Genomic DNA, 15,846 nt, shown 5'->3' with positions numbered 1-15,846 from the left:
AGGTTTGATTTTTTTTTCCACTGGTTACGATCCAGCCCCAATCTGGACAACAGCTCCACTTGAAATGTGAAACCTTTATTAACGACTGTTGACATGTTGCGGCGTGACAGTCTCAGGGAGAAACCATGGGGGTCATCTTGGTGACGAATGGCCCTGAACCTGGAAGTGAGTTCAGGGTCAAAGTGATGTTTTATTACCTTGATTCTCATGTCACCAAGAGATGGGGAATGATCAGGGATAGGAGGGAGGGAAACTGAGATTGGATGAAATGGCGAGAGGGTGACAGGAGACATCAGGAAGTGATGGAGGAAAGGAGCCCTCTGCAGGGAGCCGTGGATTCCGCTAACAGACTCTATTTAGTTTTTGTTTACAAATGTATGAGATGAATGGTCCGGGTAGGAAACTTGACGGAGGGAGGGCTGTATCACTGCTCTCCAGGCAGCTGCTCCCCTTCACATGGGTTTTAATGACCCTGCCTGGGTGTTTACACATGCTGCTGTGTTTGTGTACGCGCATGCATGAGCAAATTATGTTTGTTAAAACATGGATGTGCATATGAACATGGGATGTACGTGCTTGAACATCCACTTCAGTGCGTGCGGACGTGTGTGCATTTGGCTGCCACAGTTTCGGTTCCTTTCGAGGGGGAGCTGCCTGGGTGGAACCAGAATCATGTCAAGTGTAACAGCCACATGGATGGATTTTCATTGTAAAAGGGCATTTTGCTGCTCTGTTTGCGAACACCTGTCATTGTCGCAAGTAATGGGATGGGGAGAGGGGAGGATGGGGGGGGTCTGTTTACATTAGGTTGCCACAGCAACCTCACAGGTGTTAGCGAGGGCTTGGAAGCCACTTGCACCTGCTCAGTAAGTGTTAATGCGGGGATGTGACCAGACTGGGTTTGCTAGTGTTTCCACTCTGCTCAATATAGCATCACTCTGCCTCTGTGACTTGAAACCTATCATATCAGTTTGCTTCTAGAATTCCCACTTGAAAACAAACGCTCCCAAATTCAAACAGACCTTCATAGAGTGACATAACCGTAGCCTTTGTGAGTGGTTTTTATGGTAATTGACCACACATCCCTCCCCCCAAGTACATAAACCACAGATGAGTCTGCCATTTGGGCAGAAGAAGACAAACTCTGTTTTTGGACTGTATTTTGCACTCAATGACTTCCCATGCTCTCGTGTCTCTTAAGACTCCCACCTCCCAACACACAGTGACACACATCATAATGCATAATGCATTGGCAGTGTAGCTACACATCAATGAAGACATCTGTCTACAAAGTACCTTAACAAAACCTGAGAGCTTCCTGTGTTTAACTCTCCCCCTTCCTCTGTAGACAAAGGTGGGAATTAAAATTTTACTTATGTGCACTGGGAATTTGCCATTGCCGGTATTTCACCTTCCATATGGGCTTCCATCTTGACATGTTAATCAGTTACTTAGTTAAACATAATACAGGCATACAGTAAGGAAGGGGCTTTCATGGTTTTAAGGTGTGTTCTTGGTTATGCAGCTTTGATTCATATATCAATGTATACCTAGTGTCTTCACTCCTTAACATTCAGTGAACAGTTGCTAAACTGTACGTCCTAGACTGCCACAAATACTGTACAAACATTTCTATACTGTTTGATTTTTGTCTTCTGTGGTTGTCTTTTATTAGCATCCTCAACAGTTGAGCTGGCTCCATTTCAATTAAATGATTTGGGATTCAGCGTTCAATTGAAATCGCATCCTTTTTCTTGACGTTAAGATGGAAGTGGAGTGGTGACAGCATAATGAATCATCCCCCCCCTCCCACATCTGCAGGGTACCAGCAGAGTACAGGGCGCTCCAACCCAGACGCTGTGCTCTAAGTGTTTCCTGTCACTCATCCATTTTGTCAGACACATCGTCACCCGTAGTCTCTTTGAAGCTCCCCTCCTCTTCCCCAGATGACTGCCACCAAAGCGCCCCTGCCCTCGCACCCAGGAATCCGACACTCTTCAAAGCCGTCGGCATAGACGTATTACTCACCATCCCATTGGCACACAGAACCGTTAAGTCAAGGATTCTGGGGCTTTTTTATTTGCCAGTCTTTGGGGAACTAAGTGAGAGCAGTGGGAAGGGAGTGTAAGGACCCCCTGGTTAGTCTAGTGCACCTCTTAAGAAGATTAGCATGGCAAAGCTTTCTGCAGGTGGTTACCAAGTTGAGATAACCAACACGAGAAGAGCCGTAGCCTGTTGTCAGTCACAGCTTGCACTGAAAAGTCTTTTTAAATGCCGTCAAGCAGATACAAACGCAGAGAGTGGTAGGAAAATACTATTTTCTGCCCCTTGCTGGTACTCGCTCTCCATTCTATCTCGCTCGCTTTCCGGACTCCAGTCAATCTGCATAAGAAAGGATGACTGACTGCACTTCGCTCCCATGCGGTTTGTTTACCTTCCCAAACCTTATTGAGATTCACAGTCCATGCTGCGTTTTCTAGCACAAGACTCGCTAGATAACAACGCATGGAAGGTCACGCCCAAGCCCAAGGCCTTCTTGTCTCTCTTCGATGTGACCCTTTCAGCTCCGATATGGCCAGCAGTGCACAAGCGTGGGTCAGGGTTGGCCAATGGAAACTTTGCTTTGTTCTTTCAAAGCCAAATCGGCCTTCATAGTGCATTTGAACCCTGATAGAATGTCAGTTTTGACTGTTGAAACCCTGCATGATTCATTTTGAGGCGGGAAGGGAGTGTGTGTTCAAACCCATCTCAATTATTCGATCAATGCATGCATGGACATTGAGAGGAAGGGAAGAGGAGGGAAAGTTCTTTTTCGGAACTCTTGGCAGAATTTGTAAGGCAGTTTTGGAGTTGGATGAGTGAGATTGGGATCGACACTGTTTTTTTTGTATGCATTAAACATTCTGTCAACAGTCGCCTGACTTACTGAGCATAGCTTTTGTTTTTGGGAGCACGGAAGTTTGACTTTCTTTGAACTTCCTTATAGCTTTTGTATTTTACTCCAATAATTACACTTTCTACTGTATACTTCTACCAATGATCTTTTATGTTATGTTTTATGTCGATTGAACCAGGGTTGCATTGGGCTGGTTTTGAAGAAACAGCAGAGACATGGGTGTTTCATTGTAGATTCTGCAGAGGGAGCCGAGCCTATGGCATGACAGAGCACACAGGGGAACGCATGAAAGCTGGAGAGATCTGGATTTCTTGGAGATTTCTATACTTTTTGACTGTGTGTTTTTATATATTATTTTACTCACTCCAGCTCCAGCTCCACATCCCTACAGGCATGGTATTTTGAGAGCCCTGTGATGTTATGTGTGTGTGTCGGAGGGGATGGGGGGGGGCACTCCACACCAGTGTAACATTTCTCCCACTCCCACACACAGGGCAGCTTGGAGTGGTCAGGGGCGACACCTCGAGCAGCATCCGCCCGGCTCCCTCCAGACCCACTCCAAGCTCTGGCGTCTCCTTCCAACTGAATACATTCCACTCCTTCCCCTTTCAAACACGTCCCTCCTTGTGAATAACATCCAAGCTTATTTAACATCTTTTAAGCCCACCAAACTCCCTTCGATTTACGCCAGCAGCGCGGGTCTTCGCGTGTTATGAGTAAGAGGTCGGCAGAGTTGTGTTTTGGTTTGTTAACATTTAGAGGCAAAAGCTTGTCCGTGTGCGATGTGTGGCTTTTAGTGCGAGTTGTCACTCATGATTTAAAAAAAGTGTGGAGGGTGGGGAAAGAGAGACAACAGATGTAAAGTAGAGTTATGAAATGAACAGAGGACGTGTTATCTGTGTTGAATGAAGTGCTCTTAAGGAGCTGTTAGAACCCGCTCTATCCTCCAGCTCCTCCCTCCCCCTCCTTATTTGATGTGCGGGGGCATTACATTTTGGGTGATAAAGAGCTTGTGAGTGAAAGAGATGGCATATGAAGGAAAGATGAGGAGAGAAGGCCACCGTTTGTTCTGAGGGAAGGGAGGACAGGGACGAGGACCAGAAAGTCTAGCGTTTGGAGGAGGCGGAGGCGTTAAGGACACGGCGGCGTTGGCTGTGCCTGTGGCCGTACGTGTGTGTCTGTGTCCCCGTTTCACTGGGGCTGCGCTGAACTCTGTGTGCGAGGGCCCCAGGGAGGGCCTCGGAATTCCTCTCCCCTCGCACGCTGTCTTTCGCCGCATCCTGATTGGAGCGGGCGGGCTGCAGAGGTGTCCAGCCCCCTGAGCCAAGGAGGAGGAGGACGGAGGGGTGGAAGGAGCAGAGGTGCTGAGTTGAGTGAGGGAGCTCAATTGTTGATGAGTTTTCCGGCTTCCCCTTTAAGAGCCCCCGCTGCTGGTGCTGATGGGCAGTGTTCTGTGGGTGCCAAACACACATCCTCTTCACCGCATGTTTTGTTCTCCTCTAAACAGGTTTGATGCTGGAATGACAACATCCCACACGCACTCCCAATATCCAACCATAAACACATTAGTACGACTGCACATAAGCCATCATATGAAATCACTTCCTGTTATTAGCGCCTGCAGAGCTTATCATGCACATACTGACATATCATGCGCAAAGCGGATTTGGGGCTTGATGTCCCTGTAAGTATTCTTCATGGATGAAACGCCTCGGCCATCATCCCATATTAAACTATCACCTCCGGTGCTTTGCGACACACATTTCTATTTCAAACTGCGTTTTCTTGTGATCTAAATCCTTCATTGTATTCCATTCACATGTCAATGCTGTTGTAGACCACCGCCACCAAGGCACCCTGGACTGTGTCCCACGTATGCATGAATAGGACTCTGAGAGTATTATAGTCTGCATGGGGCCCTTGATGACTGCCAGGGAGCCCATGTGTGGGGAGGTCCTTAACTGACAGTAATTGACCGACTCATCATGTTCCCTGAAAGAAGCAAATGATGATGAATGCCTCCTACCACCGGGAGTGACATCATCAGCAGGCGCCGCATCTGGGTCTCAGACTGACTGTTGGTATGAAACATCTGCTCCTCTGCGACCCGCCAAACACAGGAAGCAACGTGTGGAGTGTTGGCTGAGCGCTTGTCCAAGGTCGATGACATTTTACTAGAAATCCTTTGAGTTGTGAACATTCTCTCTTCACCTTGTGAGTAACCATCCAGATCCTTTGTATAGATGACCGTGGTCTTGCTTCTGTAACTGACAGGATAATCATGCATTTGAAAAGTTGGATCTCCTTAGAAACATCTTCAAGTGGGATTTGTGTGTGCACTGTATGCTTGTGTGGGTTTGAATGCAGGCAATGTTGATTGTGTGTGTGTCTGGTCTTCAAATATCATGATCGAATGCTACTGATGGCACAGTCAGGGCTAGTTTAGAGGCAACATGTCTTTAAGTATCACCGACACGCACAGTTTTCACCGTTTTGCTAGCAGAAACCCTCAAGCAACACCATCTACCTGGCATACGACTACCCTTTCCTCTACACTGCTCCAACACGTGTGGTGTTAATAAGATCTTACAACCCCCCCTCCCCTCTCCCCTTCCCCTCCCTTGCTCTCACATGTTAACATGCCCTCTCAATTCTCCATTAGTTTTTCCTGGCAAAGCTTGAGGATAAACAGGCCGACAGCTACAGATAGGCATCTGCAGATGTGCCGCCATTGGCCGATAAGAACAACAGTGGGGGGGTGGAGGGTTGAGGGTGGGGTGGGTCCTCTATCTATCTCCCCGTTGTCTCTCTCTCACACACACACACACTCAGCACCTGCTGACTAATGTTTGTTAGCACAGCGAGATAGACAAGTGAGGGAAAAAGGGGGTTGGCAGAGGAGGACAGGGAAAGAAAGACAGATGGAGGAAAGAGAGAGAGAGAGAGAGAGAGAGAGAGAGAGAGAGAGAGAGAGAGAGAGAGAGAGAGAGAGAGAGAGAGAGAGAGAGAGAGAGAGAGAGAGAGAGAGAGAGAGAGAGAGAGAGAGATGCATGCAGAGAAAGATATATCGTAGACGGTGAGAAAAGCAGGGAGGGGAACTACAAAGAGCGAGCTAGAGGGAGGGGGAAGGGGAGACTGAGAGAGGCGGAAGAAGGAGAGAGGGAACTGAAAGGCTAGTATTATCCCTCCGGGTCTTATCTATCTGTCCATCATCTGCAGGCCAGGGTGTGTTTCTCTCTCCTTTATCTGGATGCCCTGATGAGCCGGGGGGGGAAGTACTGATGAAGCAGCAGTGGCGTTCGCCAGACACAAGTCCAGAGAAGGCGCAGGTCTGCCATTGGTTGGCTTGGAGCATCCACGCCATCTCCAGTATTTGTAGGCTTTTGATTGACAGGTGCTTCTGACACACCTCAACTCCTCCTCGCCTCGCTGTAACATTGCGGGGAGCCTGCTCTGTTGAGCCTTTTCTCCACTCTCTCTCCATCCTCTCTTTTATCTCTTCCACCTCCTTTTTTCCCTCATAAATGAGACAGATATATGGAGGGATTCAAAGCTGATGTTTATAGCACATAAATCTGCACCGTTTGTAACAGAGCAACCTTCCCCCCCAGCCGGGGCCTTCCCATGGCAACGACCTTTGCAGAAGGTCGGCTGCAAATGGGCCAAGAATGAGCTAAGTTCCAAGGGATAAAATAAGACACTTTAACATGATTAAAGTGTGTGTGGGAGGGGGGGGGGGGGTTAATGCAATCAGCATTGTTTCAGATACAACTCAATTACCTCTAATGAAACAGACCTTTTCCTCGGTGGATCCTGGGGAAGCGTTAGCGTGGCTGGTGTCCAACCAGGAACCGCCAAGATGGTGGAAAACATGTGACCACACACACACACCTGCAGCTGTTGATGTCAAATACACCTAACCAAGGGAAAAACAAGTGCATGTGACACACACTGTCCCCTCCTACGCATGCCAGCCGCAATATACAGTTAAACAGGATCAAGATCCGCATTCTATAATTTCAGTGTTCAAATTTCAATAGTTTATTGAAACAAACACGTTTTTGTCTTTTTTTGATTGTGACACCCTGAAACACCCACAGATCAACCTGTCTGCGTGCAGATTAGAGAGGTTGGCACAGACACCCCTCACTGCACGTGTCTTTCTGAGATGGCTCTATTGCTGTGTTAACAGTTTTGGTTCACAAGCAGAAACAAAGGGCCTGTGGGAAACCTTTTCAGAGGCCATTTTGTTATAAAACCTCTTCCTGTGTGAGCCCAGAAGGACAAGCCCTAAACATGGATTCCCAATTGCTGCCTGTGGAGGCATCGAAATAGAAATCTATCTCTTCCGTCTCCCAGCATATGGTGAAAATCTGGCTTATCATTCACAAGGAAAAGGAAGAAGAGAATGTGTCTTACAACAGTATATTATGAATTCAGCTGTAGTTTATTTACATTACAAAAACAATGTCTCACTTCTGTTAGAACTTCTTACATGTCACCTCAGTATATTCCTCTCGTAGCATCTTGCATGGTTCCCAATCGGTGTGTGCTCCCAATTTTCTCCACCGCCCCAGGATGGTCACATCTGTGCCAACTGAGCAGTCATAATAATGCAACCCTCAAACCTTCGCTAGGTAGGTTTCATGAGGCTGGCTTCATTTTATCTGCATTTCTTTGTTTTTTCCATCCACATCTCAAGCCTTTAACTGAAATGCAAAATCCACTCATAGAGTCAACCAGTGCGATGGATGAAACATACTCTTCAACTACGCTGCATCGGGTAAAAAATACAAAATAAATACTGGGCTCAGTGAACATAAACACTTCTCTGAAGATTGAAAGTTTTTTTTGGTAAACAGGAGATGACTCCCTACCTCCGTCCTCTCTCTCTCTCTCTCTCTCTCTCTCTCTCTCTCTCTCTCTGTCTCTGTCTCTGTCTCTGTCTCTGTCTCTCTCTCTCTCTCTCTCTCTCATACACACGCACACACACAGCCTCGGTCGTATTCTAAACAGCAGCTGTGCCCAAGGGGAACTTGACCACCGCTAAGACAGCCCTCCTAAATGTTTACAAGTTCAACCTCAGCACAGCATCTGGACTGCACCTGAAGCAGTTTAGCGGCCAGGTTAAAAATATCTCTCCCCAGGCTGGGTGAGCTAACAGCTCTGTGAGACTCCATTGATTCCCAGCCGCCTGCTCACAAAAAAGGGGGCGTGCCCTGAGCCCCTGGAATGAGAAGACCTTTACACATAAAAGCAAGCGTTTGCTGTTCAAGTTGATCTAAAACTGAAATAGAGATTGATGGTGCGTTTTACATTGTTTGAATGAAAATTGAGTGATTGAAATAGTTCAGGATGTTGCATGGTGGTGTGGTGATTACTTTGAGACTGAGATGTATACACTTCCTGTGTGTAGGTGCGTGTCTGTGTGTGTATTTCTGTTGGTGATGCTAGAGTTGTAGTCTCAGTTTCAATGTATTTGCTTCAGACTAACACTGGCAGCAAGACCTGTCTCAGCCTTCCCTGTCATATCAACAACCCCCGGAGGCATTTTTACAGTCCAATAGATACAATAAGTACCTCTGACTGTGGCATCCACTCTTGCAAAGCACCACCCATCAATGTTTTGTCTTCAGCCCCCTTCTAAACACTATGTGCATGACCTCTAAAAAGCCATGTGCTTGCCTGTGTGCCTGTGAGAGAGATGGATGAGGGTGTGAGTGTGAGAGAGTGGATTGATGTCTGCTCTTTTAGACAATGTGACAGAAAATCGGACATTGTGTCAGATTCTGTTGGCAGTTTTTTTGAGTGCAAAAAACTCATAACCCTCTCAGGTCCTTCTGTCAAATATATATTTTTCGGAGTGGTCTCTTACAAGCCTGCATAAAAACGAAAAAACATTTTTTGTGGAGTATTTTTCAGCTTTGAAACAGATTTTCCTTATCAAGGGACCATTGACATAATGATCCACATTGACATAAAGAAACACTCTAGTAAGCAAGCTGTTGTCTACAACATTGCTGCAGTTGTAGCATACCTCAAAGATGTCTCCTGTAACAGAAGACAAATACGCAGTGACGACTCCACCGAACGACACATTTCCTCATTTCATCAGCTTGTCGAGTTTGACAGGCACAGTGGAGTATGACAAAGTGGCTGAATAGACATTTTATTCAATTCTGCCTCAGTAAACAATTAATATACTGTTTTGTCACTCAAAGCTCAAATAGGAATTTGGTCCTCCCCCCCCCTTCTTGAGAAGGAAATGAAGGGCTGACAAGACATGGTCTGGTCCAAGGCTCAGGATGTGGTGGCCTTTCCATCTAATGAATACAACAGATTTCCGTCACTACTCCACGGCCTCGTTGAAATACTCTTCCCTTTCCCCTCTTTGTTGATTTCCCTCCCGAGTACGAAATCGGATTGGTTTAAGGAAATCTGGTGTTTTGCCTTTGGCCCCCGAAGATCACTGGACAAATACATTGATGTAGTCAAACAGACTTTGCTTTCAAGACAGCTTGTATCCGTAGTGGCCAGGCAAGAACCTTCACAAACTTGCCATAAAGAATTCATTGTCCAGTGTTTGAGTCATGCAATATGCACAGCCTCTCAAGAAGCCTCTACCAACATGAACTTCACTGTGAACTGGGTCCTTTTCATCCAGGCCTTGTGTGCACATATACAAATATACCTACCTACAATACATACACGCACAAACATTCACAGCTTGCCTATCACACGTCAGTCCTTAAAAGTCCCCTAATTTATGCAGCGGGAAAACTGTTGGGGGACTACACAACGTGTTCGCCTTTGATTCGGTAACATGGTGGGGTTTGGGTTTGCATAACAAAGGGAATAAATGTTTGACAGCTGCCAAATTAGAACTGGAAGCATTTGTCTAGTGGTTATCTACGCATCTAAGGAAGCTGATATTTCTTTGTTTCCCTGCGAGCCTTAAACTTCCAGAGCTGTTTGATGTTCGCTGTCTCTGAGCTTCAGCCCTGCTGCCTATGGACACAGGCAAACACACAATCTCACAGAGGTACTTACTCACATCCAACAGAACTGACAAACGCACTCAGACACTCCCTCCTTTCCACCTTTGTGAATGGTCCCCAGTGTTTAAAGAACTGCCTGACTGAGAACCTCTTCAGAACTGTAAACCCACCATTTAGAGTCTGATTCAGTATACTCATTGTAAAGGTCCCAATCTGTAACATTTGCTAAAACCTTGGATCAAGTTCATTATAGCCAGCCGCTACCTTAAGGGAAACGTACAATGAAATGAGCTACACACTGTAGAAAGAAGGGAGCATTCCTTATTTTTATATCAAGTAAATGTAATGATACATGTGAAAATCACACCCACAGACACACACAGGGTATTAGACATTCTCATCATCTCTGCAATGAGGCTACTTATTCAATAGTCTATCGAGAAACGCTTCATCGATTTAGTCTTCGCACTCCCATAACTAACTCCTCGCATTGGACGGGGGAGTTATCGGCCTGTGTTTGGGCGCGTTCTTTTAAATAATGCCCACAGCAAGCTGAGCTTGGGTGCTGTCTGCTGTTCTGCCATTGATCAAGAGTCCGGTAGGTCTGGATGCAATTGCTCTGTCGATGTGCAGTGAGGGTGGTTTGTGTGCAGGAGGTATAATGCCAATGGTACTGGGCATTTGAAGAATATACAGGTTATGGATGCATGTGGAATTGATTCTAAAATCGATTGCTGGCCCCGTTGCCTCTTTGTCCTTGTTGATGTCTCACAGACTGTCCACTAACAATATTAAGATTTGTGTAAAAAAAGTGCTTCATCCTGCTTTGTGGTTGACTAAGCACCTACAACTAAGCAGAGAGAAGAGCATGAAGTTTTGATCAAATCTGTCCGACCTGTACCATAACCTCTTCAATTTTTTATGAAATATTATTATTAAATTGAATATTATTATAATATTTGTATTGCTCCAACCACACTGTGACACAATATTGCTATGGAATCTCATTTTCTCCAGTAATGCTCCGGACAAAGGAAGGATGTAACACTCGGTGAAACTCAAGCCAAGCGCCTTTGAAATCAAATCCTCATGTTTGTGGGATGTACTTGTAGCAACAGGGAGTCGGGACGCCAGCAGTTCTGCAATTAGAAATATTAATGTTTTGGGATCTAAGGGGATCCCAAAGCCTTATGTATATTGCAGTAAGCCCTTTTTCCTGATTCTGGACCTGTTTTTAATTAAAAAGTGTGGGATCCCCTCTGTGTGTGTGTCCAAGGTTAGAAATACCCCCTGCCTACTCATGAGTATCCGCCAACATCCAGATCCATTAATCTGAAAAGAGATTGGCAGATTCATTCAGATGATTCTTACGATTATCAGGTGATTACTTGCTGCCAAGCTATGCAGATTGTTAAAAGATCAGTGAATTTGCTGCACTAGTTGTCTGGCCGGTGTGGAGTTATTGTATTTCCTAGGAGAATGCAACAGTAAGGAAAAAAAAGCCTATCAATCCAGAACATTCCATTAGGCAAGAGGGGGAACAAAGTGCCCACCCAGTACATTACTGTGTGAATTGTGATTAATTGGAGTTGATGGTGTTCGCCTAGGAGCTCAGTGTTGGCCATCTATAATGTTTCCCCCACCCCAACCCACACTTCCCAGGTATCAGTAAAGTCCATTTAGGCCAGTGGGATCTGATGAGGCCAGCTTAAAGAACGTGAGAAAAAAAAGACAGTCAATGATGCTAGTTCAGGTCAGACAGTCCAAAGTGCTGACAGACCCAGAAACTTCCGCGCTCACTCTCTCTTCATTTGTAAAAGTTCACACTACTACTCTCCCTAAGCCAAAACTTTGGGTCAGTCTCAGCAGAACCTCTTTTCTTCCCATGTGGTTCTTCTACCTATGCGACTTGACAACATATCCAGGGTCCTCTCGACCAGCTGTTTTGCTTGAGGCATCCACATATGCCAGTCCTGCCATATATGTTCCACCCACATCTGGAGGCGGATTGCCTTACGGTCATTGTTCTCAAGGTTGTTCCTTTGAAATTTCATCCATGCATTGGCCGCCGTGATTTACGGTGGGCCGCAATGAGGTACTTAAGACCTGCACATTCCAACTGGCTAAAAGATAAGGAAATACTGAAGGCCAGTCATGTAGGTTACATGTGGCTTTATCAGATGGCACTGTAATATAAATGATGCATTGTGAAGCAGAGCCAAGAGGCTAGATCTGACTTAATATAACTGGAAAGGTGGGTGGAACATTTTTTTGGAATCGCAAACAGCAAACAGATGTGCAGCTTGAGTATACAATACGCTCCTGCGTCTTTGTTAGTGTGGGATTTGTCAGCGGTTGAAAATGTGTGGAAGTGTGTGTGTGTGTGTGTGTGTCTTCTGCGTTCCCTCACACAGAGCAGTCAGACATGGGGGAAGGCAAGTCTCTTGGGTCTTATCTGGAAGTGTGATTTACTCCAGAGCTGTCAGGTCTCTTAAACCGCGGGGGTGTCTCAAACCCCTGCCTGTACGCAAAAAAGACCAGCTCACAACTCAACAAGCCTTCAACACCATTTCCTGTGTACAGACAGAGAGTTCCACAGCAGCCTAACACATTCAACATTGCTCTTGCCACTTCACCGAGGAACGGCCAACCAAAACACTTTGAGGTCCCCTATCACAGCAACAAAGCATTCACTTATTCCCATTCAACAAAGTCCACAAATACATTGTGTGTAAAGTGGTTCTCCCTTTTAAAAGAAGAATCCTCGTTCACAAGCCTGCATGTTTGCACTTTATTTTTCAGAATGGAATCTTCCGTTTTGCTCCTCTGTGCCTGCTCGCAAAGTTGTCTCAGATCAATAGCTTCTAACACGGGAAATAATTATTATCCGAGATGAAAGTAGGAGAGAGAAACACAAACAGCCTGTGGATTTGGGTTTTTAATTAGTGTTGTGTATGTCTTCACTCTGTAGCAAATTAGCGTCCCTCAGAAAAGGAGCACTCGTTCTTTAAAATAGATTATTACATTGTGTTTGATTGTGTATGTATGTGTGTGTGTAGGACAGTATGCCTAGGTGACCCCCACCAATGAAGAGGATGTATAATATTGGACCGTATCATAACACTCCATCCCTCTGCTTCTCTCTCAGGTACGCCCCGCTTCGCCAGTCAGCCTGCGCCAGCCAGCGTGCGCCCGGGCGACAGCCAGGTACTGGCGTGCGACGTCAACGCAGACCTGGCACCCTTCGTGCGCTGGGAGCGGGAACGCGAGCAGCTTGACCTGGGCACGCGGCGGGTTCAGCTGCCCAGTGGGGCCCTGGTGATAAGCAACGCCTCCGAGGCAGATTCCGGACTGTACCGCTGCGTGGTGGAGAATGCAGGACCAGCCAAGACCAGCGAGGAGGCCCAGCTCCTGACACTGCCAGGTTAGAGGAAGGCTAGCTTTAGCTTGGCATAGCACAGTGGCCATCATTAGTACCTTCTCTCTGGTTTATTAGTTTGTTAGAGGCTGACATCACAGAGTTAGTTTGGCGAATTGCAATTGTGTGGACTCTAGGTAGAGTGCTCTTTGGGTTTGGTAAGAGGTAAACAAAAACATTGCCTGAAAAGCTTAAAATGATCAATGCTGTGAGTGAAACACCACTGAAGGGAGAATTTAATAAACGTATAGAACAAGAGATCTGTATAATCCATCTTCCTTGATTTAGCCTGCCCAAATGCGGAGACAAGCAATTCATTTTCTAAGATAGGATTGTTTAGTAATTTTATTGACGTTTTTATGAGTTCTGTTTCATCTTCTGCAAAGTGAGTTAGTTCGCAGAGTCGAATTGCACAGTATCATTGTTTCTCCAAATGTGTTTTATTTTATTTTTTTAAGTGGTCTCGATCCAACATGCTGCTCTTGAAACCCAGAGAAGCTTGTGCACAGTGTACACTCAGTAGCATTTTGTTAAACTACAAACATATGAACACATTTGAAAGAGAATATTTGAGGGAGAAGGAAAGGGACAGAGCAAGAAAAGAAAAACTCCCGGTGGGGTCATCAGAAAAAGCACAGTAATTCAATCGCAGCTCAATGCGGCTGAATTCCATTGTGTCAGAGCTTCACCTCCCCCCCACCTCACCAAACTTTATTTACTGGTGTTGTTAAGAGCTGGAGTCTGCCTGCACGGGAAAGATATTACAGGTTATAAATCGGCCTTCAACCAGACCCAGCTGGTGTCTGTCTATTCCACTACGTGTGGTAGAACAACTCTGAGATGTATGTTGACATAAACGCACACACAGCTAACTGATCTCTGCCATTTTGGTGAATGTTAGGTCACCAAGTAGCTTTGGTCTAGTTGGGTCTTTGAATGTACAATTTAAATTGACTTGATATGAGTCTAAACAGACTAGAGACTGAGAATATATTTCCTCTGGGTTTCCTGAAAAATAAATGTCACAGAGTCATCCCTGTTCTGTTACTTTTTAGCAGTGACCCCACATACCCTGTATGACACTGTGAGAACACAGTTCAAATACTAGAGAGAATTTACTTAAACCCTAGAGTTAACCCAGTTCAACCAATGCAGTGGCACACCATTTTTCATATTCCTGCCCTATGCCCTTAGAACAAGTCCCTGGTAAGAGGGTGGGCTTTTGAAGTCAATAATGATAAAATATGTTAAGCAGAAGGTCACCTCCTCCTCCTCTCTCTCTCACCCTCCCCAGAAACCGGAGAGGAAAGAAAGCTGGAGTTCCTGGTGCAACCGCTTCCTGTGACCAAATCAGTGGGGGAGAGTGTGCTGCTGCCATGCGTGGTGACAGGCTACCCAGCTCCCTACGTTCGATGGATGTTTGGCGACAAACTGGTTGAAGAAAGGTAAGGACGATGCGTCTTCACTAGCTCTCCTTCTTTTGTCTGCCTTACAAGCTTTTTGTGCACCAGAACAACATTGTGAGCTCAACAGTCTATTCAAAGATGGAGGCAAAAGACAACAGGGTGACCCTTCCCTGAACTCACACCAAAGTATAGTGGTGGATGTTGAAATCTTATGCTTCCACTCCCTGGAAAACCTTCTTCCAGTTCTCACGCACTCCAAACCGCTCTGAGACGGTTTGCCTTGTACTCCTTTGTATGCGGTGCCAGTGCCCCTGGAGAGTTGAGCACTTTTAAGTGGGGGAGCCCGTTCTGAGAGGTGTTAATACTACTCTCTCCCCCCGTCTACCACCTCCCCCTCAGCCGAGCCACAGTCCTGCCAGCTGTGTCACTTCAGCAGGATACGACGACAGGGGTGGGCAGAATGTGGGAGAAGTTCATAAATGAAGTTCTTTAAAGGCACCCGTGTTTGTGCCTTGCTCTTGGCTCGTTATCATATCCTTGGCAACCCCAAATCCCTGGGAGAGGAGCTGACTGGACCGGCCACTAAAAAGTGTCTTCTGACCAATTAGAGTAGACTGTTGTTTTCCAGCTCACGTATGGGCCTTTTAGCGTCCCCTCCCTTTATGTCTCCTCGAGTGATGCGTTTTTTAAGTTTAGAGGACATCACAAAACTACCAAGGCATACACTCATTTGTCTAAGTTTAGCAGTATAGGTTTCTTGCATTGCCCCTTCAAAATAACTAAATAATTCACCTTTGTGGCTGCAGTAGCCAACTGAATGTCGTGAATGTCAGACTGAATATAATTGTTCCCACCCACTCATGTCTGTAGGTCCCAACAAAATAAGTCATCTTCATATGGCGTTCTTCACGAAGATATGTAATTGTTAGACAAAACCCATTGCGGGCGGTAGGTTACTAACGGTATAGTTATCAAATTGGATGTATGATTACAATATGGACTATTCATTGCTTAGATTCCAAATGTCCTCTGGGCATTTAAAGGGGAGGGTGGTGGGGAGGGCTTACATTGGTAATTAGAATGTGCGGCAAAAGCAAAGAAACACACACGGGCCGAATACATTATCAA

General features: G+C 45.9%; 1 protein-coding gene across 10 annotated transcripts in view; it reads left to right on the top strand.

Annotated features, from left to right (window-relative positions):
* The window catches only part of neo1a (neogenin 1a), a 115,851-nt gene that overhangs the window by 50,241 nt on the left and 49,764 nt on the right, over positions 1 to 15,846 (top strand). For all 10 annotated transcript variants that reach the window (XM_047041244.1, XM_047041237.1, XM_047041242.1 and 7 more), the window contains exons 3-4: positions 13,043 to 13,318; positions 14,607 to 14,757. In XM_047041244.1, the coding sequence (XP_046897200.1) occupies positions 13,043 to 13,318; positions 14,607 to 14,757 (427 nt within the window). The remainder of the gene's footprint in view (positions 1 to 13,042; positions 13,319 to 14,606; positions 14,758 to 15,846) is intronic.

Source organism: Hypomesus transpacificus, chromosome 19, assembly GCF_021917145.1.
Source record: "Hypomesus transpacificus isolate Combined female chromosome 19, fHypTra1, whole genome shotgun sequence".
Taxonomy (NCBI): Eukaryota; Metazoa; Chordata; class Actinopteri; order Osmeriformes; family Osmeridae; genus Hypomesus; species Hypomesus transpacificus.
This window is presented reverse-complemented; position numbering and strand designations above follow the sequence as displayed.